This window comes from Aptenodytes patagonicus, chromosome 16 (genome assembly GCF_965638725.1).
Source record: "Aptenodytes patagonicus chromosome 16, bAptPat1.pri.cur, whole genome shotgun sequence".
Classification (NCBI taxonomy): domain Eukaryota; kingdom Metazoa; phylum Chordata; class Aves; order Sphenisciformes; family Spheniscidae; genus Aptenodytes; species Aptenodytes patagonicus.
Window position 1 is genome coordinate 10,147,095 of NC_134964.1, and position 26,959 is coordinate 10,174,053.

The window sequence follows — 26,959 nt, forward strand, 5'->3', positions numbered from 1 at the left end:
CAAAGAGAATGGTTAGAACAGTGGCGTAATAAAACTTTTTTTTTCTGTAGTAAGTGCAATACAGCTTTTAAATTAAGGTGTCGTGATGGTTTGACTTTACCTTTTTGAAGAGAGATTAGACTGTGAGATGACTTAAACTTATTAAAACATCAGCAAACTTCTACATTTCGGCTAGGGGAGTTTTCTGCTGGGTTAGTAAATTAGCTGGAGATATCAGTGGCTCCTGGTAGCAGGTAAGTGGAGTAATCATGTGGCTGGGAACTGAACTGGTGCAAGAGGCATTTGGCAGTGCTGAGCTGTTACATCGCTGTATCCCATGAAACCATCCCCAAGATCACGCTTTTATTGCTAAGAGCCTGGTTGGTACCTATGCTTCAGGAATTTTAGCTTATATTTTTCCTTACTTGGAGTGGGTTTCATTTTGCTTACTATTGGGGTGTGAGTGAGTGAGGGTGGATGTGTGTGTCTACACCTGGGCTCCCTTTAAATTCAATGAAAAACAGGCATCCCTAGACCCGATTGCTCCAAACCAATGTAGGCTTTTCCCTTCTATGGGTTGTACACCATTCAGCGTCTGTTCATTTCCACTCACTATAAAGATAGATGACTAACACAGGTACAGGTTTACACTTGGAGAAATTAATCCCATGCTTCGTGTTTTTGTGCTATACCCTTTCCTTCTCTGTACTGTTGTTGCTTTATCAGTACAGTGACAATAGTTCACATGTTCTGATGCAGACTTTTATTTAGTCTATTTTTTTATTCCTGGACAGATTTCCACTTGCGTGACTATCTGACTTGTTAAATCATGTCTGCTACTCTCATTCATTTTTATCCTTCTGCACTTTTCTGCTGCCCCTTACAACAGTCCACGATTTGAGAACTTGGCATGGTCTTAGAAGAATAGCTCAGGAGGAGTGCTTCTTGAGGAATATTTTCCAATAATAGTGTGTTTGTTGTAGATTAAATAGTTGCTTTGCTCTGCGGCCTTTCAGACTCTGGAGTCTTGATTGGTTCTTGAGTGCCCACACAAGTGATTAAGGAAAGTAAGTTTGTGTATGCTGTGGAAGCAGTCCATGCATATAAAATTTCTAGAGGGTCTGCACCTTCACTAGAAAAGTTTTAGGAGTTCACAAATAGAAGAAAAATTGGAAACTGGTTTGAACAAACATTCTGCAGAGTACAGTTGATTTAAAAAAAAAAAAAAAAATCTCAGAATATAAAATCTTGATTTCTGTTGAGATACCCAGCCCAGCAGTATCACCAAAGTGAAGCAAGTATGGAATGGCCCTTGGACATCAAACATCTTTAGGTAGGTAATTGTGAAATGTAATTAACGCCCATAGCTTTTTGAGAGGAGTCTGAAAAAAGTCTGTTCTTTGACCAGACAGGCAGATTTAAGGGGGAAATTAAACACTGCTGTCTACTCAAAATTAGAGTTGGTAGGAAGCAGTTTTTGTCACTCTTCAATGGCTTGAGTTAGTCATGGATTTCTGTGTGAAATAAAGGACTGTTCTGCTCTTGGAAGCAGAGTTCTGTCTTGAAAAGCCCATCTAAAATAAACTTTGCTTCCTTGATTCAGGAATAATCTTTTTTTCTGTGCAGCCTTGCCTCTGTGGGTAGCTGTTCTTTTGGTAATGATTAGGGAGTTTTGGTGTAATTTTGCAATAGGATGCACGTCTCTGATGAGGTAATAAATTAAGTCTTTGTTACTAAAGTAATACGTGAGTCATAAGTGCTTTTTTTTATGATTATGCTTGGGTCAAAACACATCATGACAGCACTTGTTCACGGTACTTCCCCCTGCTGTTTTAATTGTAAGGAATACTAAAATGCCAAGTGCTGCATGTTTGGCTCTAAGCAGTTTTGTTTGGTTTGCTGATAGCTTTTTATTTAGCCCTGATTAATGTTATTATAACTTCAGTGTTTCCATATGAACTTTTGCATCCCCATGAGTACCCCACAACTGAGGGTGAAATGCCAGGCACCTCTGTAACCAGCTAACTTGGTAATAAAGGATATAGTGGTTTTGATTTGTCTACTTCAGCTCAGCTATGATTGTAAATCATGTGCTTTATGCAAAGTTTTTGAATGGTATTTACTGTTGTGGTGAAAGTTTGAGCTTGCATATTTGATAATAGGAAACCATTGTTAAATGCAGTTATCTGGAAGGAAGAAGAAATGATTGATTTTTACTTTCCTGTTGCAAGTGTTTTGTTTCTGTTTTTTAAACAGGAAACTATTGTATTATAGAGTTATGTATGCTCTCTTGGGACTTGAAATAGCTATTCGAAATTTGGCAAAGATAGGCACACACAATCTTTTGGACAAATTTTAATTTGTTTTTATAGTTTAGAACGAAATTTAGGGATAGAGACCACACAACCTGACTCTGCATACGGCTTTTGTGTACAGAGATGCTAAATACCCGAAAATGCAGTGTTTCCATAGGCGGAGTTTCTTTTGTATTCACAGGCTGGGGAGCCTCAAATTCCAGAGGCATTACATGAGCAGTTTTAATGAATTAGTGTCTGGTTTTCCTGCAGCAGATGTGACAAGCAGCTTTATAAGCTGCTTCCCATCGATCGCTGTTTTCCAGCTCTTTTGTGTCTTTCTTTTGCTTAGAGAAAAGCAACGAAGAGCTTGGTTTCTACAGTAACTGCTGCCTACATTCTTGCCTGCAGGCCAATTTCTATCTCAGTTCCTGCAGCCTGTGCAGGGCTACTGTATTGAATTTCTTTAGGTTTTGGTGTTTGGTTGTGTGTGGTTTTTTGTTTTTTTTTTTTTCCTTCTTGCTGGTTTAAATATTTTACCCTTTAAGAAAAGAGGAGAATGCAGTGGGAATTTGTGATTTTGATATATGTATTTTTAATTAACCATAGCACATTTCCATGACTGTAGAATAACCTAAATGTTTTTGCTGCTGATCAATACCAATGTTTATGTGGTTGGTATACAAAGAAAACGAAATGTCTGACTGCTAAAACAAGAACCTTTGAAAATTTGTAATAGCACTTTCGTTAATGCTTGTTTCTGTAGCATAATGCCGAGGAGGGGTGAGATCAGCTTTAAGTTGTTAATAGAATCATTTATATTTGCAGCAAAATTTGCTGTAGTTGAACAACTTCAGGACACGTCTTTTTCAGTCTTGACTTTTAAATGCCCTTAGAGAAATTGTTGTGAACACAGGGTTAAAAATGCATTGTTTCTTATGAAGTTAGCTTTCTAAGTCGGAAAGAAGAATTGAACACAATTTCAAACAAGAACATGTGTTTGTTACTCAGTTTGTATTTGCTGCTGGTGGTTCAGGAATGTTCCTGTTGTCGTCATCATCAATATTCTGTTGTCATAGCATCATTTTTGACGCAGACAGGCTTGTTCCAGATCCTTCTGAAAGCGGGTTAGCACCATTCCTGTAATGAATACCAACAACTTTACATAATACTTATGCACTTGCTAAAACATGAGTGGGGAAGTATGTAACCTAGGTTTCCTGTGGGGGAGCCATTAATTTACAACTAGATCATATTTCCAGCCTTTGCTTAGAATTTGGTAAAAGTGTTTTGTTGGCCAACTTGAATTAACATGAGGCTACAGCAATATTTCATCGCTTCCGATGATGCATAGATCTTTGCTTTTGAATCTTAAGACATCTGAGTGTATAGACAGATCAGTGATCTTTTTCTTTAGGGTGTTTTTTCACAGGGCTTTATGTCACTGTGTAGACAGTGACAGCACACCTGAAAAAACACACAAATACTTGTGAAAACTGTGCCCAGTGCTCAGAATAAAAAGTCTTAATTGCTGGTTTAAAAATCTGAGGGTGTTTTGTTCCTTATGGTATTGGAGATCAAGCTTGCTATAGAGCCCTCACATTTTCTGTCTGTGGAGGACATGCTTTGCAACTATTGATCTTTGGTCAACAGAAATCAATTGCAAAGGATACAGAGAATTAAGGGAAGCACACATGAGGTCATGATTCACTCCCCAGAGGAAAAAGCTGCCACTTTTTAAAGGGCAGTTGCTTTTTGGGTAACCTCTAGAAGTGTCCTGACTAGTAATGGCCAAACATAATTGAATGTAAATTTATGGTAAATTGGCCAAATCAAGACTTAGTTTAAAACCGTGGAGGCAGGGAGGAGGAGGAATCCATCCTAACACAACATGTATGTGTACATGTACTTGTAGGAAGTGATGCTGTGTTCCTGCTGGGGTAGTTTCTCACATTGCTGCACAGGGTGTGGTCAACTGCAAGCAGAAGAGCATTAAAAACTTCCTTCTTAAAAAGCTAGTAGAAGAGTTGGGCTTTATGTTTCTTTTATATAAATTTTAGAAGTAAATTTTTTTAACCCCCCCCTCTCCCCCCCCGGTCAATAGAGAAAAGTGGATACTCCTTTTATCAACAATATAGAAAGGTTTACAAATGTAATGTTAAAGCTAAAATTTCTGATAGGAGCACAAGGTTATGCCTCATGTAGATGAACAAGCAGCTATATAAAAAATTGCCCATCGAGAAAGTTCTCTCTTGGACAATAAGAAAATAATTATAATCTGATTAGTATTGTAATATACTGGATCACCCTTTTTCAGTGATTTTTTTCATTATAGAATTTCCTATACTCTTAGCATTTTTCTTATTATGAGTAAGTTTTACAGCAGCACTTTTTAATGTAATCCTAGAAAAGACTTTGTAAAATGGATCTCTGAAGTTATTTGTGTTTAAAGAGTCAAGGAGATGCTTACTACAAAAAATTGTATAATTTTTTTCTAATAACCTATACTTTATTAGTAATCATTTAGTGCTGGGAGTTTTTAGGCGGCTATTTAATACTGTAACTATTTGGATGGATTTATATATCTACCTTCATTATTACTTCGGAAACTCAGATTTTTAACTGTTGGGTACTTTAAGATTATCTTAAAATTCTGACTCTGCTTTGAAGTAGCTCAGTTCAATTAGTCTTTTTAATAACTTTTGGTTTTGTTGATTCTGTTTCAGTCTAAAGATGATGATTCTATTCTGGAAATGAACTGCAGTATTGACTTGCAGTTCAATTAAACACAGCCCAAAGTCTTAAAAATAAATTCTGGATGTGAATAATTTAGTATGCCTGCTCTTGGTGTTGAACAAACGGAAACCTTTTGGTATAAAATTCAGAAAAGGAAGTTCGAAAATGTAATTATGTTTCTTTTGGGAAAGGGTAGGGTGAGTGAAACAGGCACTTTCCCCTTGATATGGGAATTGTTGCTTTTCTCCAAGTTAACAGAAGTTACTTCTTTCAGGTATCTCCAAGACATGGAGTTGCATCTCTTCTTACAGGTTTCCTAGTGTTTTGTGTGTGTCAGTTTGATCTGTGAGGGGAACCAAGCTCAGCTCTTTCTTTAGAGAAGTACCTTTTTCTCAGGACATGAAGGCACAATGCACAGACTTTACAAAGGCTGAAATTATATGTAATTGTACTTCAACTTTTTGAGCTTTTTTTACCTCCATAGTATTTCTAGTTGTTTTTGGAAAAACTCATCTTTTAAGCCTTGCTTATTTAAAAAAATGGTTAAAAAACAGTAGCAAGATCTAGTTCAATTTATAATTAATTTCCTAGTAATCCATTGTGATGAAATTAATAATAAATGAAGCAGCAAATGGAGAAAAGATGAAATTGTGGTCCTTGTTCTTTCATGCTGAAATTTACCCATTAGCAGGAAGTCATACAAACTGTAATTTCCAAGTACCGTGTTCCTATGGACGCTTGAATGCTGCCCAGTTTTGACACACTGGTCTTAGATTTCATTTACAGATGTTACGTAGAATGACGCAGAGGAAGTGGTGCCCTTGTGTGGCTTTCTAACCTTGTAGAATTGGGGTCAGTGCTGTTGTTCCTCAGTGACCTGGGATATGGGACAGAGAGTACCCGTTGCAGGTTGCAGATAATGCTGAATTGGGGGTGGGGGTGGGGAATGGTTAATAGGCTGGAGGGCAGGGCTGTCATCTAGAGGGACGCTGACAAGCTGGAGGAATGGACTGACAGGAACCTTGTGAAGTTCAGCAAAGACAAATGTAAAATCCTGTGTCTGGGGTGGGTAAAGGCTGGGAATGACTGACTGGGGAGCAGGTCTGCAGAGGAGGACTGGGGCGTCCTGGGGGAGAGGAGGTTTATGTGTTTCAGCAGTGCACCCTTGTGATGATGGAGGCTGGCCTCGTACTGGGCAGTAACAGGGTCTGGTTTTGGGGCCCCCATGTAAACAAAACTGATGACAAACTGGAGAGGTGAGGGGAGGGCTGCTGAGATGCTTAGGGAACTGGCACATACGGCATATGAGGAGAGGCTAAAGGACTCGTGGTTTTGGTGTTTGGTGTTCTGGGTTTTTTTTTTTTTTGCCTGGAGAAGCCCACTGGAGGATCTAATTGCAGGCTTCCCCTGCCTAAAGGGTGGTTATAGAAAAGGTGGAGCCAGGCTGTGCTGAGAGGCTCGCAGTTTGAGGACAAGCAGCGGTAGCAAGTTGCAACGAAGGAATTATACCTGGACAAATGAGAAAAACCCTTCACTGTTAAGTGGCTAATTACAGGAATGAATTGTCCAACTCTATCCTTGGAAGGCTTCAGAATTTGATTAGACAAGGCCCTGGGCAACCTGGTCAAACTTGGAAGTTAGCCCTGCTTTGAGTAGGAGATCGGGCTAGAGACCTTCAGAGGTCCCTTCCAAACTGAATTTCTCTGTGGTTCTATCCGAATGATGTAAAAAACCCAATTTTTGTTTTACTTTTAAAATACAATTGAATCAAAAATGGGCCTGGAAGTGTGCACTGTAGCGTCTTACTGGTGACTTAAGCTTCAAAGTGTGCATATCTTCTACCAGAATTATAAATAAATTAATTGGCCATGAAGATCATTTTTACTGGAGTGATGGGGAAAGGCCATAAGTAGGTAGGTAAGAGGAATTAGAAAAGGGATTAGTTTCAAATCTCCCTTCCACAGAAGGGAGGACAGATCTAGAAGTATGGGGATTTCCATGGTTGGGGGTTTTTTTTGTTAGTTTGCTGATGAAAATAGGGGAGGAGAAGGAAGTACGAATAGCATCATCTTAGCCTGCTATAATGTCAGAGAAAACCTAAGCTGAAAAAGGTCTGTTTAGTGGTCTGGGTGTTGTTAATTACCTCAGTTTCTCTTTGAGGTGAGTTACACTATTGCCCATGGTTGCGTTTAAAGTATTTGAAGTCAAAAATCGAAAAAAGCAATATCCCAGATGCTGACTGGGTTCTTTTTTGTGGGTTTTACCTTTTTAATGTAAAAAGTTGAAGCTCTCCTTGGCTCTCAGTAAATCAACAAGAGTTTGAAAACTCTTACGTTGTGATTCTTGTAGATCTGTTTAAAATATAGGCGGATCCTTAAGTTAACTGGTGTTCAGTGTCATAGTCAACGTAAAAGAATTGACACCGTTGTAACTACCATGACTTAGGGGGTTATTAGTGCTGAACCCCTATAATCTATTTGAATGTAAAATCTGGAGGTGCTGATAAAAGAACAGTAGGATGGCAGCTCCTGTCCAATTTCTGTCCTGGTTCTTAAAAGACAATTAAAACAGAGTAATTCAAAGGATACTGAGGCACTGAGTGTCATAGCAGGGTTTATGTACAGGGAGGACATTGAATTCCTACTTCTATGTTTTGGCTTCCCAGGTGGAGACAGGACAGAATTCCTCATTTTCAATCAGATGGTATTTTCATATAGGCAGAATTACAAGTGTATAATTAGCTTTTCCCTGCAGTACAGACAGAACTGCTGAGGGGAAGTGAGACAATATTAGAAATACAGATGTGACAAAACTAGACTTTGCACATTTTCCCACAAGACACTTATCTGGCACCCTACAAAGTTGCTAAACTCTTCAGAGGTAGTGCCTAGATCAGCACGTCTCCGTTTTGCTGGGAGCTGTAGAGGTAGTAAGAGTTTTCTAGGGAATAGTTTGAAATGATTTGATGTTGCTTGTCTGTTTTCCAGTAGTCAACCCAGAATTAACTTGTAAAAAAAGAATAATTAGGATCATGAGTTGCGTTTTGGTTGTGACACCTGTGCTGCAGTTTCCTAGATTGCACACTGTCTGTCCTCCTGTGTGATGCTCTGTAGAAAGCACAATGCAAGTACTCGTCATAATCAATAGTGTACAAAATTATTCAAGTGTGAATAGTTGTTTGAAATACAGAAAATACAAGGCTGGCACATCAGCTAAATAGTGGTGTTTGTTTTCATCACTCAGATACCTGACACACTTTTCATCATATAACTGTTTAAACATGGATGTTTTGTAAACATTTGTTTTTAGGAATCTGTTGGATCAATCTTGGTGGCTCTATTTGATTTCCTACTCTGAAAGTCATCACCCTACAAAGGAAGAATGGTAGTTAGTTGAGTAGATGAGGTATAGAGTGACAGCTTGCAGAACTACCCTTTTTCCTTTCCTTTTTTTTTTTTTTTTTTTAAAGTGGGTTGTATAGATGAGTTTCTTCTACAGCAACTGTCCTGTGGTAGCACATCATGAAACTACTGTAAACACTTTAAACAGTGAGTAAAATCAAATTCAGCTTGCTGTAGACAAAATGTTTGATCAGGTCTCTCCCTCTAGGTGTGCTGTGGTTTTTGTTTAGTTCATTGTATAACTAAAGAATATGCCAAAACCAACTTGATTCTGATCAAATTAGAACATGTTCCTTACTTTGATTTTGGAAATAAATGTAACACGTTTCTTTAATACAATTTATTCAGAAAATCTGTTGGTTAATACACACTCTTTATTCTGCTTTTTGGCTGAATCCCAGCTATAAAAAATATGCTTCTATTAAAAACTCTCTGTTTACAAATATGAATCAATTGACAGTTGTGGTCTTTTGATAATACTCAGGTGTTGGCATGTTCTAACCAGATAGTGATTTGTAGGTATATTCTATCTTCCTTAACAACGCCATCCTTTCAGCTCAGCATGTGAAATGTTGTAAAGTGTAACAGTAACACCTTTAGGTTTTAATATAGTTCCTGACTGTAAGTTCCAAGTTTGTTTGGCACACTTACAACCTATACAGTACCTTTGATTAGTCAAAGCTCCTGTTTTTGGGGGTGTGTGTTGTTTTTTTTCTCGAACTTGAGCAACATTTGAGAGCACCATGTCTCTGCTATACTTTGAAATCTGTGCTTTAGTCTTTTCTGAGTAAGCTGCCCTTACCTTTTTTGCAAAAGATGCCCACAGGGCAGATAATGCCTTAAGGTAGTGCAATAGTGTTAAGAAGGGAGATGTTTTAATATGCATACTTACATGGAATATTGGAGGAATTGTTGAGTATACGTTTTATGTGTTTCCATATTTCTGGTACTTGTGTCTAAGTTGTGAAGATCTACCTCCTCCCCATACTTACCCCACCCCAGCACTGTAGGACTCTGGTTGCTCATTATTATGTACTGGGTTTTTTTTACTAGGCAGTAAGAAATCTAACCAGTGAATGAGCATCTAAAGCTATGTCCAGTTGTTCCCACGTTTTTCTTAAGGTGAAATAAGTTTGGACTGAAAAGCATTAAGTTAAATTTGCAGGTATGGAATAGCCTCACAAAATATACAGAGCAGGTGACTAAAACTTAAACCTGTCTCTATGTCAAACATACTGTTGTTCATTTTCTCACAGGGATTTTTATTTAATCTTTAGCAAAAAGGATGCCTTTGGCTACCCTCTTTGTATACACTTCAGGAGTGGTGTTGTCATTGTTGCTGATTAACTGAAATGTTTAGAAAACATTTTTGTTAGCAAAACAGCTGAGACCTCTTTCAATTGTCACTAAAACAATACAGGCAAAAAATATTTTCTAGTGGAAAAAGCAAATAAATGAGTTGTTACGGAAGATATTAAAAAAACCCCAAACAAACCAACCCAGAAATTTGTCCATTTAACTTTCTTGCTGAAATGCATGTGCAGTTTTTTGGCATAGATTCGGTTCCTAATTTAGTACATTGAGCATGTTTCAGAAATAGGTCGTCTGTTAAATTCGGACATGGTCCATACTGAGAAGTAAGACAGAGAGAAAAGGAAGGTCATTGTCGATTCTGTCTCTTTTTTTCCTGATCCTTGGGTGTGTATTGTAGGAAAAAAGAACCACTGCAGTGCATGTGGCAAGAAGCATAGTGAAAATCAAATGCTGTCTTTGTTCTATAAATATCTTTAGAATAATTTTAAGAAATAAAAACCAAAACACATGAGAGTTAGTGTTTTTTAAGGCTACTCTACAGCTGAGTGTTCATTCCAATTCTTACATCACTTTTATGTTTAATATATTTTTCCAGAGAAATAATCACTTTTGTTTACAGTCTGTATCTTGCATTCATGGCTACGTTTCTTAGGCCTGTTCCAGCATGCTGTTGTTTCCTTTTTTAATAAAACTAGATCTACCTAGAATCACTTAAAAAAAACCAAACCAAAACAAAAAAAACAACAAACATTTTGTAAGGTTTGTTTCTGGGTATTGTGTCATTGGAAAGTCCTTTTCATCATGTGTAAGAGGTGTGTAAATATAACTGTGGGTTTAGTGCTGAATGTAGTCTAACAGCTTGAGAAAGAGGAGATAGTAAAGTTATTTGAACTGTACTTTTATAGATACTTTTGTTGAGAGAAAATTAAGTTTCTTCTTTGCTCAATCTGTTTAATTACTGAGAAGTTATAAATAGCCTGTTCTGTTTAATTGGGTTAACTTCCAGATGCTATATACAGAGATGTAGAAAGGAAAATGCTCAAAGGTGCATTCATTGTATTTTATTTTCCAAATTTTTAAACAATTGCGCATTGTTAATTTATCATTAGTGTTTAAATTTGGGCACACAGTCTTTGGTAACTTACAAAAATGGGCAATTTATTGAAATTGGCTCTTGAATTCAACTCTAAAAAAAGATATTTGAATGTAGTACTACAACAGCTAAATACTCTGTAAATGATGAGAATTAGTATTGATGTGTGTTTAATAAGTATCTTAAGAGAAAATAAACCAAATCTTTTAGTTAGACCAGTCTATGAAACTGAGTAGACCTCAAATTGGCCAACATTTATGCTCCTGATTAATTTTGATATCATGGACCTACTCGTTCATCTGCTGAAGCTGTTCTTTGGCATCATAAAATAATAGCCTTTTGTCTTAAGAGTAGTACTTCTTTTGGGGATAGTTGCAAGATCAGGATGAACCTCGAGATTTAGAGACAACACATAGACTGCCCTTGTTACAAAGAATTGCATTTGCTTATATTTCTTTACAAGTTTTAAAGTTGCTTACTTGGGGATCTTTTTCTGGTCACATTGATCTTTCTGTATGATCTGTAAAATTAAGATGGTTACAGGTAATTATATAAGATACCATACCTTTGTATTTTTAAATAAGGTTAGGTGATAACTTGCAAGTTATGCAGAAAATCTTACGTTCTGTAAACGAGGGGCTTATATATTTGTTTTTTACTTTTCAGCTGTACTTTCAGGTTTCCCAGCACAAACATCAAGATAACATTCACAGCTCTGTCCAATGAAAAGAGAGAAAAACAGGAGGCCCCGGAGTCCCCAGTGAAGCCTGTGCAACCCCAGATCTCTCCCTTAACAATAAACATTCCAGACAACATGGCTCACCTGATCAGCCCTCTCCCTTCTCCCACAGGAACTATCAGGTATTTAAACCCTGCAGATTGGATATAGGGCAATGTATGGTTACAGACTTCAGGCAACTTTCTAATTCATTTTAAGTATTTTGCTTTTGTGGTAAAAGTTTAGTTGAAGCTCAGCATTACCTGCCTTGGAGAAAACCACCATTCTGCTAACTAATAAGATAGTTGCATGAACAGCCTTTAATAGTCAAAATTAACTTGTTAAATGTGTAACAGTTTGCTCAGGAGCCTGGCATTCTTAGAACAGCAAAGAGCATATCTTTTTCTTGCATTCCAGATGATTTAGATTGCTTTTTACTCTTGCATGCTTATGGCAACACTTTAAATGAGGTAAGTCTAAATTACACCATTTTTTAAACATTCTGATAGTCACTGTCCCCCTCAAGTTTGTAATCAGAAAAAATGTTTTTTGGTTATCATTAGTGTGGAAAATAGACTGATCTCTTATTCCAGAAGATTTGTTATTGGTTAGTCATTGCTGGAAGTAAACAGATGTTTTACTTAAAATACAGTGTAAAATGCAGAGTTCAGTGTAGGGAAGTCTTCTGCAGGGGAGGTTAATCTGGGTTTTTTACTTGCTGTGCTGCTTAATAGCCATTGTCCGACTTGTTATTTGGGACCAAACTCAATTAAACCTAAGTGAGCTGTCCTCACAAACTGGTAAAACTAGTTTAGATACAATTTTTAAAATTGATAGAAAGTTCAGGAGCAAATATTTCATTTAAAGGCACTGAAAGTTGCGTTTCAAAGTCACATACATGCTTTTGAAAGTTTTTTCTTCCCCTCTCACTTCCTGTATCTTCACTTGAGTGAAGGACTGTTAATGCTTGATTTTTTAAAAATGTAGATCTTGTTGATGAAATTTGACTGTAAGGATAATTGACTTCTTTCATGCTTGCCAAAATCTTGATCTCAGTATTGTAGTGTTTAATGAGATCTATATAAATGGTGGAAGCAGAGGAAAAGACATCTAGACTTGACTGTATAACAGGTTTGCTTTCTTATTAAAATTCAGGGAAAACATATCTTGCCCAAGAAATGACAGAACAGCTCATAAATATTTCAGATAATATCACATATATCACTGCAGTCTTTGCCTCACTGTGAATTTTGTAATTCTCTTCAGGGCTTTCGTGCACCTGTTGAGTATAGTTTATTTAAAAAAAAAAAAAAGAAAAAGACGACAGTTTTGAGTCTATTTTGAGAGCAAAGCTTGACAGTTTCTCTTCAAATCATCCTGTTTTGTAGAAGACTTGTAAACTTGCTTTGATTATACCATATGTGTCGCTTTGTCAATATATGCTAAAGTGAGCACAGTAGAGGGATGTTGTCAGTTGATATGTGAAAACATAGAACAGCAGTGACCTATATTTAAAAAAATAAATTAATTACACGTTTTGGCTCTAATCAAGGATTCTTCCATACAACACTTAAAAAAAATCCGATCTCCCTTGTGTAGTATATCACTAGTAGCAAATTGTTGGTGGATTTCTTGTGATGTGAAACTTGAAGAATTTTTTTTATATATATATTGCCCAATCTACAGTGCCTGTCTTGTTTCTGTACATAAAAAGGGAGGTAGCAAAAAACTTGAGAGGCCAGGCAGACAAACAAAACTTGGCAGATGTAAATTTGTTAAAGCTTTATTGTAGAAATCTAAATAACATTCTCTAGCTTTATTTGTTACTCAATGTTTTGAACTGTAGATTCAAGTTAGGTTAAAGATTGTCTTTGGAGATAAGGCTGGTTCTGGGGGCACAGCGGGCTTTGTCATTCTAATTTTTAGTTAACTTTTTTGGAATTTCTGAAGACTGTGTTGAAATCAGTTACAGTATGAATTGCTGAGAAGGATGTGTCCTTGTGGAGAACTGCCAACATTTTTTGGGGGGGAAGGGGACAGACATCACACACTTGACTGTCTCTTTCCTGTTGGCTAAATGGAAATTGTAGAAGAAAACCGGCTTTGTGCAGCTGTGGTTCCTGTGGACTGTGTAAGGCAGGGGACAACCGTTAGAAAGATGTTACAGTGAAATTATATGTAATTTTATCTTTGTTTTTCTGTGATGGATAGCAAGATGTGAGGTATCAAGAGCCACTTCTTCCGTTTGTTTGGCACCATCTTTTGCTTTGTAGCAGTGTATCTGCTCTGGCCTAATACTGCATTGAATTAGATGAGTCAGTGCTGATTCCTCCCAGTCATAGATAAGTTCGATTTTTATACCTATATATGTGTGTGTATGTATGTGCACATACCTGTAAACACTTAAAATAATGTTGGTTTAGATTTAAATGAGAGTCAAAGCTTTTTTCCCTCACTGCTTGCTATATTTTTCTCAAATGTGCAAAAATACGGAACAGGAGAGATGATCCTTTTTGAGCAGACTGAATACAAGCATATGGCAGAAATTTCATGCAAGATGTGTTTCTCGTTTCAAATGAGTGTCTTAGAATCTCTGGTGGCTTATGTAGTTAAAGTGGACTTTTCTGTTGGCAAATCTTACAAAAATACAATACAACCTAATAAATCAGTTAATCCTTTTTCCTTTGAGGAGGAAAGCCTGAGCTTCATTTGACACATTTCTTCCTGCAATGATTTTAATTCCCATGGATGAGTTAGAAAGGCTTGGAAGATGGCGTTTATAATGGAAGTACTGACAGATCCTTAACTGTAGCCTAGAAGCTCTGGTAGTGGGCTTTTCTGCAATAAGAGCTTTTTGATTAGACATAATGTGGTGATATACTGTATAACAAAATAGTAGGATCTTCTTTTTATGCTCTACAGTGCTGCAAATTCCTGCCCATCTAGCCCCCGCGGTGCAGGCTCTTCAGGGTACAAAATGAGTCGTGTAATACCATCTGACCTACATTTAATGGCTGACAATTCACAGTCAGAAAATGACAAGGAAGCATCGGGTGGAGATAGCCCAAAGGTAAACATTGTTTGAAATCAAACCCATAAATTACATCAAGTGAATGTAAGGCTTCTGAAATTTTGTTTGCTAAAGTATATGCACTAAGTCATAATTTAACATTACAGACTTTAAAAAAAATTTGTAGGTTTTTGTGATTAGATCTGAGATTTATTTTGACCTCTCTTCCCTTTGCGGGAGGGTCTGTATGTATTTTCAGTTCTATATCCGTTTATTGGCTATTGAAAATTCTTTATTGTTGTATGTTTCTCCAAAGTTTTAATGTTATCTTAAAATCTGCTACTCAGAAGAGCAAAATTGTCTCAGTTTCTTTTCTGCCTCAAGATTTTTGGTTGTCCAAAAGTGCCTTAAATCAAGTTAATTGTGTTTTGTAACTTTTAATTTAGAAAGGGGTGTGTATATCTTTAAAGTTTATTGATGCAGACTTTTCTTTTTCTTGTACAGGACGACTCTAAGCCACCTTACTCCTATGCACAGTTAATAGTACAAGCAATTACAATGGCACCTGACAAGCAGCTTACACTAAATGGAATTTATACGCACATAACTAAAAATTATCCATACTACAGGACAGCAGACAAGGGCTGGCAGGTAAATTTGATTTCTGGAATGTTTGGTTTTTTTTTTTTTTTTTTTAGTTGTGAGTAATACTGGCAACTATAAATGGTCATAAGAAGTCAATTGGTGAGCCTAACAGTCCTTCATAAATAGAATTTGTCGAATGAGTGTGGTGTCTTTTTCCTGATTATAAGTTCTCCAACAAAGTAGGCCATTTACATTATTCTGTATTTGAAACATTGCTTTATTCATGGAATGGTATTCTCTAAATCTCTAGGAGGGATGCATACAGACTTCTGGGGAAGAAAAGTACAATCGGCACTGTGGATTTAAAAATACGTATGCTATCTAGGAATGTAGTTGTGTTCTGTAACTTATAATCGTGTAAACATCCGTATTGTTATCTTGAGATAAAATTAAGATATTAAATGTTACAGGTTCAGTTTTATTTGAAAACGGTGATCTTGACCATGCAATACAGTGAAGGAACAAGTGTGTGTTACCTGTTGTTATCTTGCACTATTATGTGCCCTCTTCTATTTGTGCAACGTAGTCTATTTGTGAACGTAATCATTTCTGTACTGAGTTAGACCAAACCTTTCAATTCTGTAGGAGTAATTTCTGCTTTCTTTTCATTTTTAAAGAGACCAACCTCAGCATTTGCCAGGATGACTAACCAAGTACGCATCAGTCTGGCATAGTCTTTCCAGATACGCATAAAGGTTCAATGCCTTTGCTGCCGTTTTTAGTTTCAGCAAAGGACAGAGGAGCACAATTAGCAGGACTGGCCAGTTTGCCCGTATAACATTCAGACTGCACTGTCCATCATGGAGTATCAATTTCACTGTGTTGCTGCGTAGTACAGTCATGATCTGCAACAGAGGCATGCTCTGAAGTTATTTTCAGGGAAGTAAAATTTGGAGAGACTGGGGGAGGGGAAAAGTGAGGAAATGTTAATACTCGCTGTACAAGTAGGAGACTAAAGAATACATGCCTTCTCAGTAGAGGAATAGATTTTTAAATATTAATCGCATACTTATTTGTCATACGGCCTATATGAAAGTTGAATCACTCTTAGAGGAATTCCAAGGTTACTGGGGAATGTAACTGTTCCTAGCTTTTTGCTATGGTTTGGCTAGTAAAGGACTTAGCTGTTGTTGTGGCTAGGAAGTCCCTAAGAATTTTGTCTCCCTTTCACACATAAGCAATGCAGAATCCTGGCTGCAGTCATACGAACAGATCTGTTTTAGCAACAAGGTTCTGTTTATAAAATGTTGGTGTGCTTTTTGCTTCCTATCCTGAAATACCTTGAATACCTGTGTGTATAACGCTTCTTTATGTAAGCATCATGGAACCAAACATGCATACATTGTAATGCATGGTTAAAGAATTCTGCCTTAGAACAGTGTATGCATTTAGATGTATAACACTGCGCAAAACCAAGGTGATAGACACAGCAGACATAGTATGTTCTGGAATAATTAATTAGCACCTATTCATAAAAATAATTGGAAAAGCTGAAAATTCAGAGGCTATTCAGTCACTAGTCACATAAAGCACTGCTATAACACTAACAGGTGTACCTCATGTAGGAATAGTTCTGCTAGCTTTTATCCATCAGATATTAGATTACAGTTAGGATGACTTACGATAGATGTTTTAAATAATATTTGAGGCTATATATGCACATATTCAAAACATAGAGTACATACATGTGTATAGTATCCAAATCCTATACCTTAATAAGTAGTATTGAGGTATTTATATCCTTTATTACGTAAAGGTCTCATTTTGTTGAGGACTTGAAGACTCCTCTTCGTGAACTTATTTTAGCAGGTACTTTTGGATCTACTCTTTTATTCTAACATATGGAGAAATAAATACAATTTATAAACATGTTCTTGGCATCTTTCTAGTTCTGTTTCAATTTTTGGCAGGGAAAACCATTTCTGGTTTCATCAGTTTGCATTTAAGAAACCATACATGGTTATCATTGCTTTAAGTTTTCCAAGCTTGCCATCAGGGTCACGAACTCAGACGTTTGAGCAGGATTTGCATTTGATTTTGCAAATTTTTGAAGAGCTTTTGTTAACGTAAAGCTTTTTCTCCATTTTTCCCCTGTTCCCCCACAAGTATTTCAGTATGTATGCTTATCTTTATTTTCTTCTTGTTCAGTGATAATATTTAGAGAGCTTTTGGGTTTATATCTCTTAAAAAAAAAAAAAAAAAAAAAAAAAAGTGTGCAAAGCCAAGCAGGGTGTTAACAGTTTTCTACACCTCTCTGATCAAAGAATTGTTTGTGTTACAGCAGCATAGTGAGGATAAAGTAATGTGCAAACTAGAGTGCGTTAATGAAGATCTTGCTGAAGAGCTGTTTTAGGACCTACTGCCATTTGTTGTTTTCCTAGACACACTAAATCCTTGGCTCCTTTGTTGAGACAGGCTGGACTGTGGGTGAACTCCCAACAATCTAGCTGCATTTGGAACTTGTGTAATTTAACCTTTTCTTTCTGTATTGTGGAACAGTAACAGGATTATCACATAAGATCAGAATCAGTACATGCTGTATTTTACTGGCCCTCCTAGAATGAACTGACATTTTCTTTGACACCTGGGGAAGGGTGGTATATGAAGACTGATGATTTTTTTTTTTTTTTTTTTTTTTCCCCACGGCATTATGCTCGAGTATTTGTAGTGTTCTAACAGTTTGTTGCAATCACCGTGTTTCTTGTTAGAGAATTAAATGGGATTCCTGTTATTGCAGCATTAGCATACTGGTTTTTTAATTGTTGGGAAAGATTTGAAAAATGCAAGAGTCCTTTCAGGTTTATGGCACTGCCTTTGTAGTGCTCTGAGTTCTGTTGAATTAAGGAATTAAAGAGCTGACCCCCGAGTCTCCTATAGTACGAACTGCTGCAGTAGGCCACATTCTGACTTGGAAAAGTTATATGAATTCTACATATTTTTTTATGTTCCATAGAATTCAATACGTCACAATCTCTCTCTGAATCGTTATTTCATCAAAGTACCACGTTCCCAGGAAGAACCAGGCAAAGGCTCATTCTGGAGGATAGACCCTGCCTCTGAAAGCAAATTAATAGAGCAGGCTTTTAGGAAAAGGCGGCCTAGGGGAGTACCTTGCTTTAGAACCCCTCTGGGACCACTCTCTTCTAGGTAAGGAAAAACAGATGAAAAAAAAGACTATGGCTGTTGTTTAATCTTCAGGCTGATACAGACTTGATAGTTTTGGATACAGTCACAAGTTCAGTAATTTAATCTCATCCGGACTCAGTATTTGAATTCTGTATCATTTACTAGGAGGCTGCCCCATACACTAGGCTTGTTTTTATTGCTTGTTTTTAGTGTTAAAGAACTGACTCAGTTTGCATAACTAACTATCAGATTGTTAATGTAAGCAAGCCTTGCTGTACCTTTGGTTGTTTTTTCACAGAATTATAATTTTAATTTCTAACTGCCATCTAACTGCATTTTAAAACTGTTTGCAAAGAAAATTACCAAATACCGGCTACCATTTTATTGGACTTAGAGATGACAATTATGTGTTTAGTTTGATAATGTTCAAGCAGAATTCATGATGGGGAAATATGTGGGTTTAAGTTATTCCCTCTGTAAAGTTACGGCCTTTCTGCTGGTGCGGATCTTTTATTACTTGCCCTGTAGACTGAGATTTGCTCATCATTCTTCTCCACCAGAAGAAACGTTCACGTTTCACAGATTGTTTAGAGAGTCTCCCTAAGAAGGCATCCAGCCACTTCTTCTCCATTAACTATACCTGAAGTTTGCTTTTAAATTCTGTCCCTGTTTAACAGAAGGTTTATAAAAAGATCATCAGAACTGCTTTGGGTTGTAACTGTACTTGCCAGAAGGCAGAGGTGCCCTCCTGTGGGCAGTGTGTGTTATGGTCTCTTTAGAGGAAGGTCACTGTCTTTCACAGTTCAGAAGTTAAAACACATCAGCTGCTGCTTTCATTTTTAAATACAGAAGTGCCCCAGCTTCTCCTAATCACTCTGGAGTGTTGTCTGCACACTCCAGTGGAGTCCAGACCCCCGAGAGTCTGTCCAGGGAAGGATCTCCAGTCCCAATGGAACCTGAGCCTAGTGCTATCCAGCCAAAACTAGCGGTAATACAAGAAGCGCGATTTGCACAGAGTGCCCCAGGTGAGGAATCCTGAAATAAGCGTTTGGGGGTTGGAGGTGGGAGAGGGCTAATATGTAAGTATTACCAAGACTTCATATGTACAGCAAAAAAAAAGGTAAATATTTAACCTGTTAACATTTAGAGCAAATCTTTGATAAACACGTAAACATGCTGGGTAAATTCTGTTTGTGTACAGACAGACTGTTATCTGCGTGCTGTTCAGCAGCCTTGATCACTTCGTTACTAAGCAGAGATTGTGCTTCTGTCCTGAATAGGACTGTACTGTCTTGTAACAGTTGTCACTTCCTTTCAAAACATATTCTTTCTGGTTTAGGAAAAAAAACCCAGAAACTTCAGGTTACATGGGTTACAGAAATAAGCAAATGTCTTGCACACGTCTGTGGTCATGTCATCCTTTCAAAGGTGGGGATAAAAAGAATTGAAAGGATAAAGAGAGAAAGAATAAATTTGCATGATAAGAATTTTCCTATTTAAAAAAAAAAAAAGTGTAAGGCATGATGGGATAAGGATGTATTTGTTCAGTTACCTTAGCTCCTATACTTTTGCCATCCATTTTCTTGGTGATATTCTGGTACTACAGAAGTGCCAGTGACCATTCTGTGGCAAAGGCAAACATGGTCCTGAGCAGAGACACCAGGCTTTCCCCAGCCTAGGAAGCTGAGAGTTTTGCCAATGCAGACATGCTCCACACAACACCTGAAGCACATATATGTTCCCATCTATGGAAAGGAGATTTACTAAATGAGTATTAAACATAGCTATGGTAGTATAGCTGCATTTGACGGGGGGTGGTGGTGTGTGTTTGCCCAAGTGGTGCATGGGTCTTACTGAGTTAATACAGCACTACCTTTAATATGTGGCTTGGAATAGCCATGTGTCATAATCTTCATTGTCCGGTTTTATCTTTCGGATCATTCAGGCATTAATGAAGGAGGTGGTTAATCCTCTGAGGCTTTAGTGTTAAGTTTAAAAGAATGACTGGCTTAAAAGAAATAATTAAAATTGGCAGCCTAATTTTTATCTCTTTCTTGGTAGGATCACCTCTATCTAGCCAACCAGTTTTAATTACTGTACAACGGCAGCTACCACAAACTATTAAACCCGTCACCTACACTGTTGCAACTCCTGTGACAACATCGACATCCCAGCAGCCTGTAGTTCAGACAGTGCATGTTGTCCATCAGATACCAGCTGTGTCTGTCACAAATGTGACTGGATTAGCACCAGCAAACACTTACACTGTAGCTGGACAGGCAGTAGTCACGCAAGCTGCGATGGTAACCCAGCCCAAGGTAGAACCTCAAGAGAATGGAGACCACAAGGAAGTAAAAGGTGAGAACCTGTGGGGTTAAGTTGTTTTGCTAGCTCGTTATACAGAAGGATTATTATTTGAAACTTACTTCCAGATGAATGCTTGAAATGTTTGGCTAAAACTGAAGATTTTGCATCATAATTTCTCAGATATGTTGGAGCTAGTAATAAAACCAGTATACTTTTTCACCGAGGGATGATTGAGTAAAAACAAATGGTTCTTTAACACTTTCTTGTTTTTAACAATGTTTTATCTTCTGTTTTTCAGTTAAAGTGGAGCCTATACCTGCTATTAGTCATGCTACAATAGGAGCTGCTAGTCGTATCATTCAGACATCTCAGACCACACCCTTACAGACAGTTACTATAGTGCAACAGGCACCTCTAGGTCAACACCAGCTACCAATAAAAACTGTAACGCAGAACGGAACGCACATAGTACCTATCACCACTGCGATACAAGGACAGGGCAACGCTGGTACGTATTGCGTCAAGATGTTCTGTTGCTTTGTACGTGTTAAAACATCAGAGTGACCAGTGCTGAATTTTTGAATTCTGTTCTCATGTCTTTCGTAGTTACACTGAAAATTAAGTTCTACAAAAAATTTAGATTACAGCCTTGTAAGGGATTGTTCCCTCCCTGTTGGTAAGAACCAGTGTTTCTCTTCATTGATGATTACCTGAACAGCTATTTATTCTCTTTGTGGTCATTATAGGGATGTACTTAGTGGTGACAACCGGTCCTCCCTCCTCATTAAACCCAGGATATAAACAAGTTTTAAAAGGAGTTCCTGTAAAACAGTGCCATTAAAATGGTAACTGCTCCCCAGATGATTTGTCAAGAACCAACCAACAGGAAAACAAGACAGAACTTGCTTGTGGGTTGGCTTTTTGAACTGTTACTTTTTATTCTGTTTTTATTGAACCTGTACTAAAAATGACAAAAATTCTGTAAGATTTTGAGATTCTTGTCTGAATACCATCTTTCCCCTCTCATACTCAGCAGTCTGAGTGGGTAGCAGTACTTCTTCATAATTTTCGTATATTCACACTTGTTCACAGAACGTTCAGTTTTGGTTTGCTTTGCAGGTGCATACAGCTTGTTTTAACAACTTCACTTTGCGATGTTATCTGATACTGAGGTAGCTTTTTTGGTCATAAAACATGTTTATATGTTTACGGAAATAGTTCTAGGCTGTCTTACACCAATTTATTATATGCGTTTCTGCTCTAAAGTCTTTCTAATGGAGTGAATTGTCTGCTTTGTTTCCTTTTTACTCTTCTTCCATCACTGACATTTATAGGTCAGTGTTCTGTCTGCTTCCACTTCATTTCCAGCTTAAGTAAAGCAAAAGCAATCACTGTCAGACTTCATGTGCACTTTTTTTGTCAGAAGGGATGTATGAATTGAGCCGAGTCATGTGAAATATACTGAAAAGTTATTTTTAAAAGTAAGAAGTAATTCTTTTTGTCTTTTTCCTAGACACTGAAAACTCAACTGATTTCAACGTCTTCCCCCTCTAGGAAAGCCTAATGGCTGCTAGGCATTTTTAAGAAATGTGGCTGAACATAGGGGTAGAATTGTGCTTCTCACTGTTTCACTGTGTGTGATAGGGCTGCGCTTGCAGTGATGGGAGTTTTCACTCTGAGATTCTTGGGCTTAAATACCTAATGAGATGTTCACATTTTGAACAGCAAGTGAGGTGTATTCCAGGTCCTGGTCTCTCTGTTACAGTAACTCCTAAACCAGCAAGAAACCAGGTAGTTCTCAGGCAAAGCATCTGAAGGGGGAACTAGGCCTACAGAAATACAGATTTGTTTGTATGTGTCTACAAATGTGTCTGCGTTCACACGCATACGTTACATACATCTGTATTTCCACACACAGTTGTGTGTGTGTTGTGTTTCCGTCTTCAGAGAAAGATGATTTGTGCAATCTGAAAGCTAAGAAATGCAGAGCAACTACTGTTCTTCTAACATTTTCTATTTGTAGTAAGAAGGTGCTTTCAGATCTTACTCTCAGCAAAACACTTTGGCAGCACTTTTTACTACCTGTCAGACTAACTGAGAGCTGGGAAGTCCAAAATAAATTCAGGTCTCCTATTGCAGAATAAAATTACGCAAGTAGATATTCTTTGTTTTGACTTTCAGTGCAGATTTCAAACATCATTGTTCTTTTGTGTGTTTCATACTTCCACACTGCAGCCAGCAAGTCTCTTTCTACTAAACAGACCCCGGAGTGAATAATGCAGTAATAGTTTTAATGCATGTTTGAAGATGAGGGGTAAACTTCTTATTTAAGCAACAATAAATTTGCAGTAAGGCATTTTATTCAGAAGTAACTATCTCTGTGGCATCTATTCAGAAACCGTACAAGGAGTAGCTTTTGTAATAGAAGCTGAATGACTATTGAGATACGCGAACAAATTATTTTACAGTGCAGTGCAGCTTTTTGTATCAGATAAATATTTTCTGAAGTATTTGTTCTACCAGTAAATACTAAGTACAGAACAGTTTGGTTACATGCAGAGGTGATATTCGAGGTATTCTCTAGGATAGCTTACTAAGAACAAATATAACACGTTTAGCAAATAAGAATTCCTTACGGACTTAATGTTTAAGCTCCACTAGCAGGGAATGCTGTAATAATGTCAGCAAAGCAGTGGTGCTGAAGAGAGGGAGCTTGTGTGTTTAAAAAAAAAAAAAAAGCAAGTGGTTTGATAATGTTTAGATAAATTTTCATGAAATACAATGAACAAATAAATATATAATTAGTATTTTGCATTATTTGCAAAGACATTTGAACAGTTGGTGTGATAAAGTCAGGGTCAATATTGAGAAACAGACTGCTAACAAGTAGAGGGAAGGAACCTTTGGATGTCTCAGAAGGTTTAAAGGACTGTACTTGCCCATTGATGGTGACTTTTACTACCTCTTCCGTGGAATGAGAAAGATTAAAATCTTGTATAGGATGTTTGAACTGTATACACTTCTGTTGATCTCATTCAGTTGTGTACTTGAATCTAATCAAATCTGTCATTTCTTAATACTACTACTTGTTAAAGCACTGCCTTTTCCTTACATTGTGGGTAAATGCCTCATTACCTGTCAAAGAGGAATTGCTACTTGAGTCGTCTGCATCTCATGGCTGTGTGAACCGCATAGCTTTTCTTAAATAACTTACAGCCACAGATGAGTAAGACGTGGTGGTGCTCTCCTCCCAGGCCAAGTAATGCATTCTGCAGTGATCCATAGACATGACCAGAACCTACTGAAAGGGGATTTTGAATTCACTTCCCAGTTCTGTCAGAAATTATGGTGCAGACAGGCTTTCAGTCATTTAATCTTTCTCTGTCTTCAGCTCCCCATTGACAAAATAGAGATATTTCCCTGTTCTCCCACCTTTGTCCAAATCTGCATGAAAGTTGAGTGATTTGGGAAGATGTCTTTCAGGTTTGTACAAAGATAAACAATTGGACCGGAATCTCAACTGGGATTGCTAATACTCCGTGTAGTACAACTAAAGGAATTCATCATTTTAATGAAAATGCAAGCTTGCTTTCAGTATCATCTGTTTTGACAAAGATTAGGGTGCTGAAGTTTTTATTATCTTTTTACAGCTGCTGCGAGTCCTTTGCATATGTTAGCAACCCATGCATCTGCATCGGCATCTCTTCCAACAAAGCGCCAGAACGGAGACCAGTCAGAACAGCAGGAACTCAAACGCATCAAAACAGAAGATGGAGAGAGCATAGTCATAGCTGTTAACGTGGACACCCCATCTGTGGCAGTGAGTGATAAAGGCAGCCAGAACTAGAAACTTAGGGGAGTTTTCTTTTTTAAAAAAAAAAATAAACTCCATGGTGCCAAAAGGAGACACTTAAATATAACACCTAAAATGTTGGAACATGTTCTCACGCAGTGGGGAAAGGGGCCCTGTGATCAGACTTCAACTTTCAGCACTGAAAAAAACCCAACACAGGTGGCCTTAAAACTTGGTAATTTAAAGTCAAACTGCAAAACATCTTGTTCCAGAGGCTGTGACCCCCCGCTCCTCCCTGCCCCCTACTGAACTGTGTACGCTGAGAAATACAGTGTTGGGGAGGGCTGCAGCTTTAAAAAAATCTTTATCAGATTATTTTAAGGACTGAGTATCTCAGTGTAACGGCAGCATGATAAGCGCTTAGTGTGAACTGGTTTCAAACGATTGTATATTCCTTAAAGGGAACAGAGGCAAGGAGCCATTTCCTACATCTTGGCAGCTAGCCTTTCATAATGACCTACCCGATGCAGTTGTTGGTAGATATGCAGTATTTTGTTGTTCACATGTGGAATTAGAAATTTTTGAGGTGTATTTTCATTTCTTTGCAAAATAATGGGGTCTTTGACATTTCAAATCACTCCATTTCTACTCCGGAAACTTTGGAATCACACAATACTTTTCATGTGAAATTTTGTTTGGTAAAAAACTGAATGTAGGGTTTTTTTAACCAATGGAATGATTTACTTTTGTCTGTCCTGTTAAAGTTCAGATAAAGCTACTTTATTACATCTGCAAATTTTCATATTTTAGCAGTTGCCTGATAAATTTAATCAAATTTTATTACCATGTGTAGTGATCAAATGCTTCTTTGGGCTTGCATGTAACTGATTAGAAATTACAATGTAAATGAGCCGTTAACTGACGTAAAGAACTGCTATGAATTTGACCAGAGCTGCACTTACCTGTTTCTCTTTCTGCTACCTTTTGCTGTTTGTTACTTTGTGTTGACTTTGACTGTCCCTGGCATATTTTTCCAGTCTAAAGTAAAACAAGAGTCTCGCTTAATATTGTGTATGTTTAAGATAACAGACTGTTCTTCATTTAGAAAGATAAAATTCTTTATCACAAGTCCTTTTAAAAAGAGAGTAAAATTATCTTGTCAGAGGTATATTCGATATTTTTAAGCTTAAGCACCCATCAGTAGAAATTAATCTGACCAGTTTCTCCGTAACACTTTTGATGTCATACACTGACCTTTTGGGGTCTCCATTAAGAGTAGCTGTTGTGGTTTTCTAACAGTGGCTACCATATTATTATAATAATTTTTTTTTAAGTGTGTGTTCTGCAGTTGAACATTTTAAAACGTATTGGTAATTTCTCACTTTAATTGTGGTAATAGATTCCACTTTACATTTCAAAATTAAATTTAAACGTAAGGCTGCTGTTCAGTCTTTAATTCACATAACGTCTTACTTCCTCATGCAGTAAGGTGAGTGAAAGCTAGGTAGTTGGCTTAATTTGAATCTGATTTTTGTCATTTTCTGTAATAATGATGCATTATTTATATTTCCTTTTTCACTATGAAAGGAAAAACTGTATTTTCATGATGGACTGAACAGTTTGGAGTGACTTATTTAGGCAGCTTTTGGGAACTATTTACCTAAAGACCAAATATGAGAAATCTGTACAAGTTTTGTGTTCATCCACAAAATGGAACTGTTACAATGTCTCTGCAGATAATACATATTAAAAAACTATGAAAAAAAACTCTACACAAGCTGAATTTATAACAGGCATTTAAAAAAAAGCATAACCTGAAAAGAAACATTTCTGTAAAATTGCAACATTTTCTTTAGAGGTTTTAAAAATAAAAAAAGTAAAGTTTTAACATACTTTTTTTAAGAAAAAAATCCAGTACTAGTAATATAATTTGGTGTTGAATGAATTGACTAGAATGTGGTTTATTTTCAGAAGTGAGAATCTGTTCACAACTAGGGCTAGGTGAATAATAGTGTATAAGATTTTTTAAATAAAATTAAATTTTATTCAGCAAATTAACTAAGTTGAACTTACTCAACAAGTGTGTTTGAAATATTTATGTATATTTTGGGGTGGTTAATCCAATTCATGTTGGCAGTGCCAAAGGAAACGGTATCAGACCAAACAAGCCAAGGTGACCCTTGCTATCAGTTAATGGTAGGCAAGCTGTACACGATCTCCTCCTGTGTAGAGGGGGAGATGAGAATATGGTCTGGGTCCTGATTCTGTAACGTGGTGGTGTTTTACACCTTTTGGTGCATGTGGAGTTTGGCACAAGAACGCGCCTTCGTTCACATGGATAAACCCTTTGAAAAAGCTGTGTGATGTGAGAAAACGGCTTACGTTCTTACACAAAAATAACACATGCTTATCTGTACTTTTGGTGATGCTGAGGAATGCTCATACGGGATAATCTCCAGTGCTTTTGACTAATGCAGACTTCTCTGTCTTAGGTGTCAGGCCTTACTAAATTGAGTTGTCGGGTTGTTGAAACAAAACTGTTC

General features: G+C 37.2%; 1 protein-coding gene across 2 annotated transcripts in view; it reads left to right on the forward strand.

Moving 5' to 3' along the window:
- Nucleotides 1-26,474, forward strand: part of FOXK2 (forkhead box K2) — a 48,560-nt gene extending 22,086 nt beyond the window's left edge. For both annotated transcript variants that reach the window (XM_076353961.1, XM_076353962.1), the window contains exons 2-9: nucleotides 11,484-11,678; nucleotides 14,458-14,605; nucleotides 15,050-15,196; nucleotides 18,144-18,337; nucleotides 19,166-19,341; nucleotides 20,378-20,674; nucleotides 20,922-21,131; nucleotides 24,274-26,474. In XM_076353961.1, coding sequence (XP_076210076.1) covers nucleotides 11,484-11,678; nucleotides 14,458-14,605; nucleotides 15,050-15,196; nucleotides 18,144-18,337; nucleotides 19,166-19,341; nucleotides 20,378-20,674; nucleotides 20,922-21,131; nucleotides 24,274-24,470 — 1,564 coding nt within the window. In that variant the 3' untranslated portion in view covers nucleotides 24,471-26,474. The remainder of the gene's footprint in view (nucleotides 1-11,483; nucleotides 11,679-14,457; nucleotides 14,606-15,049; nucleotides 15,197-18,143; nucleotides 18,338-19,165; nucleotides 19,342-20,377; nucleotides 20,675-20,921; nucleotides 21,132-24,273) is intronic.
- The last annotated feature ends 485 nt before the right edge of the window (nucleotides 26,475-26,959 follow it).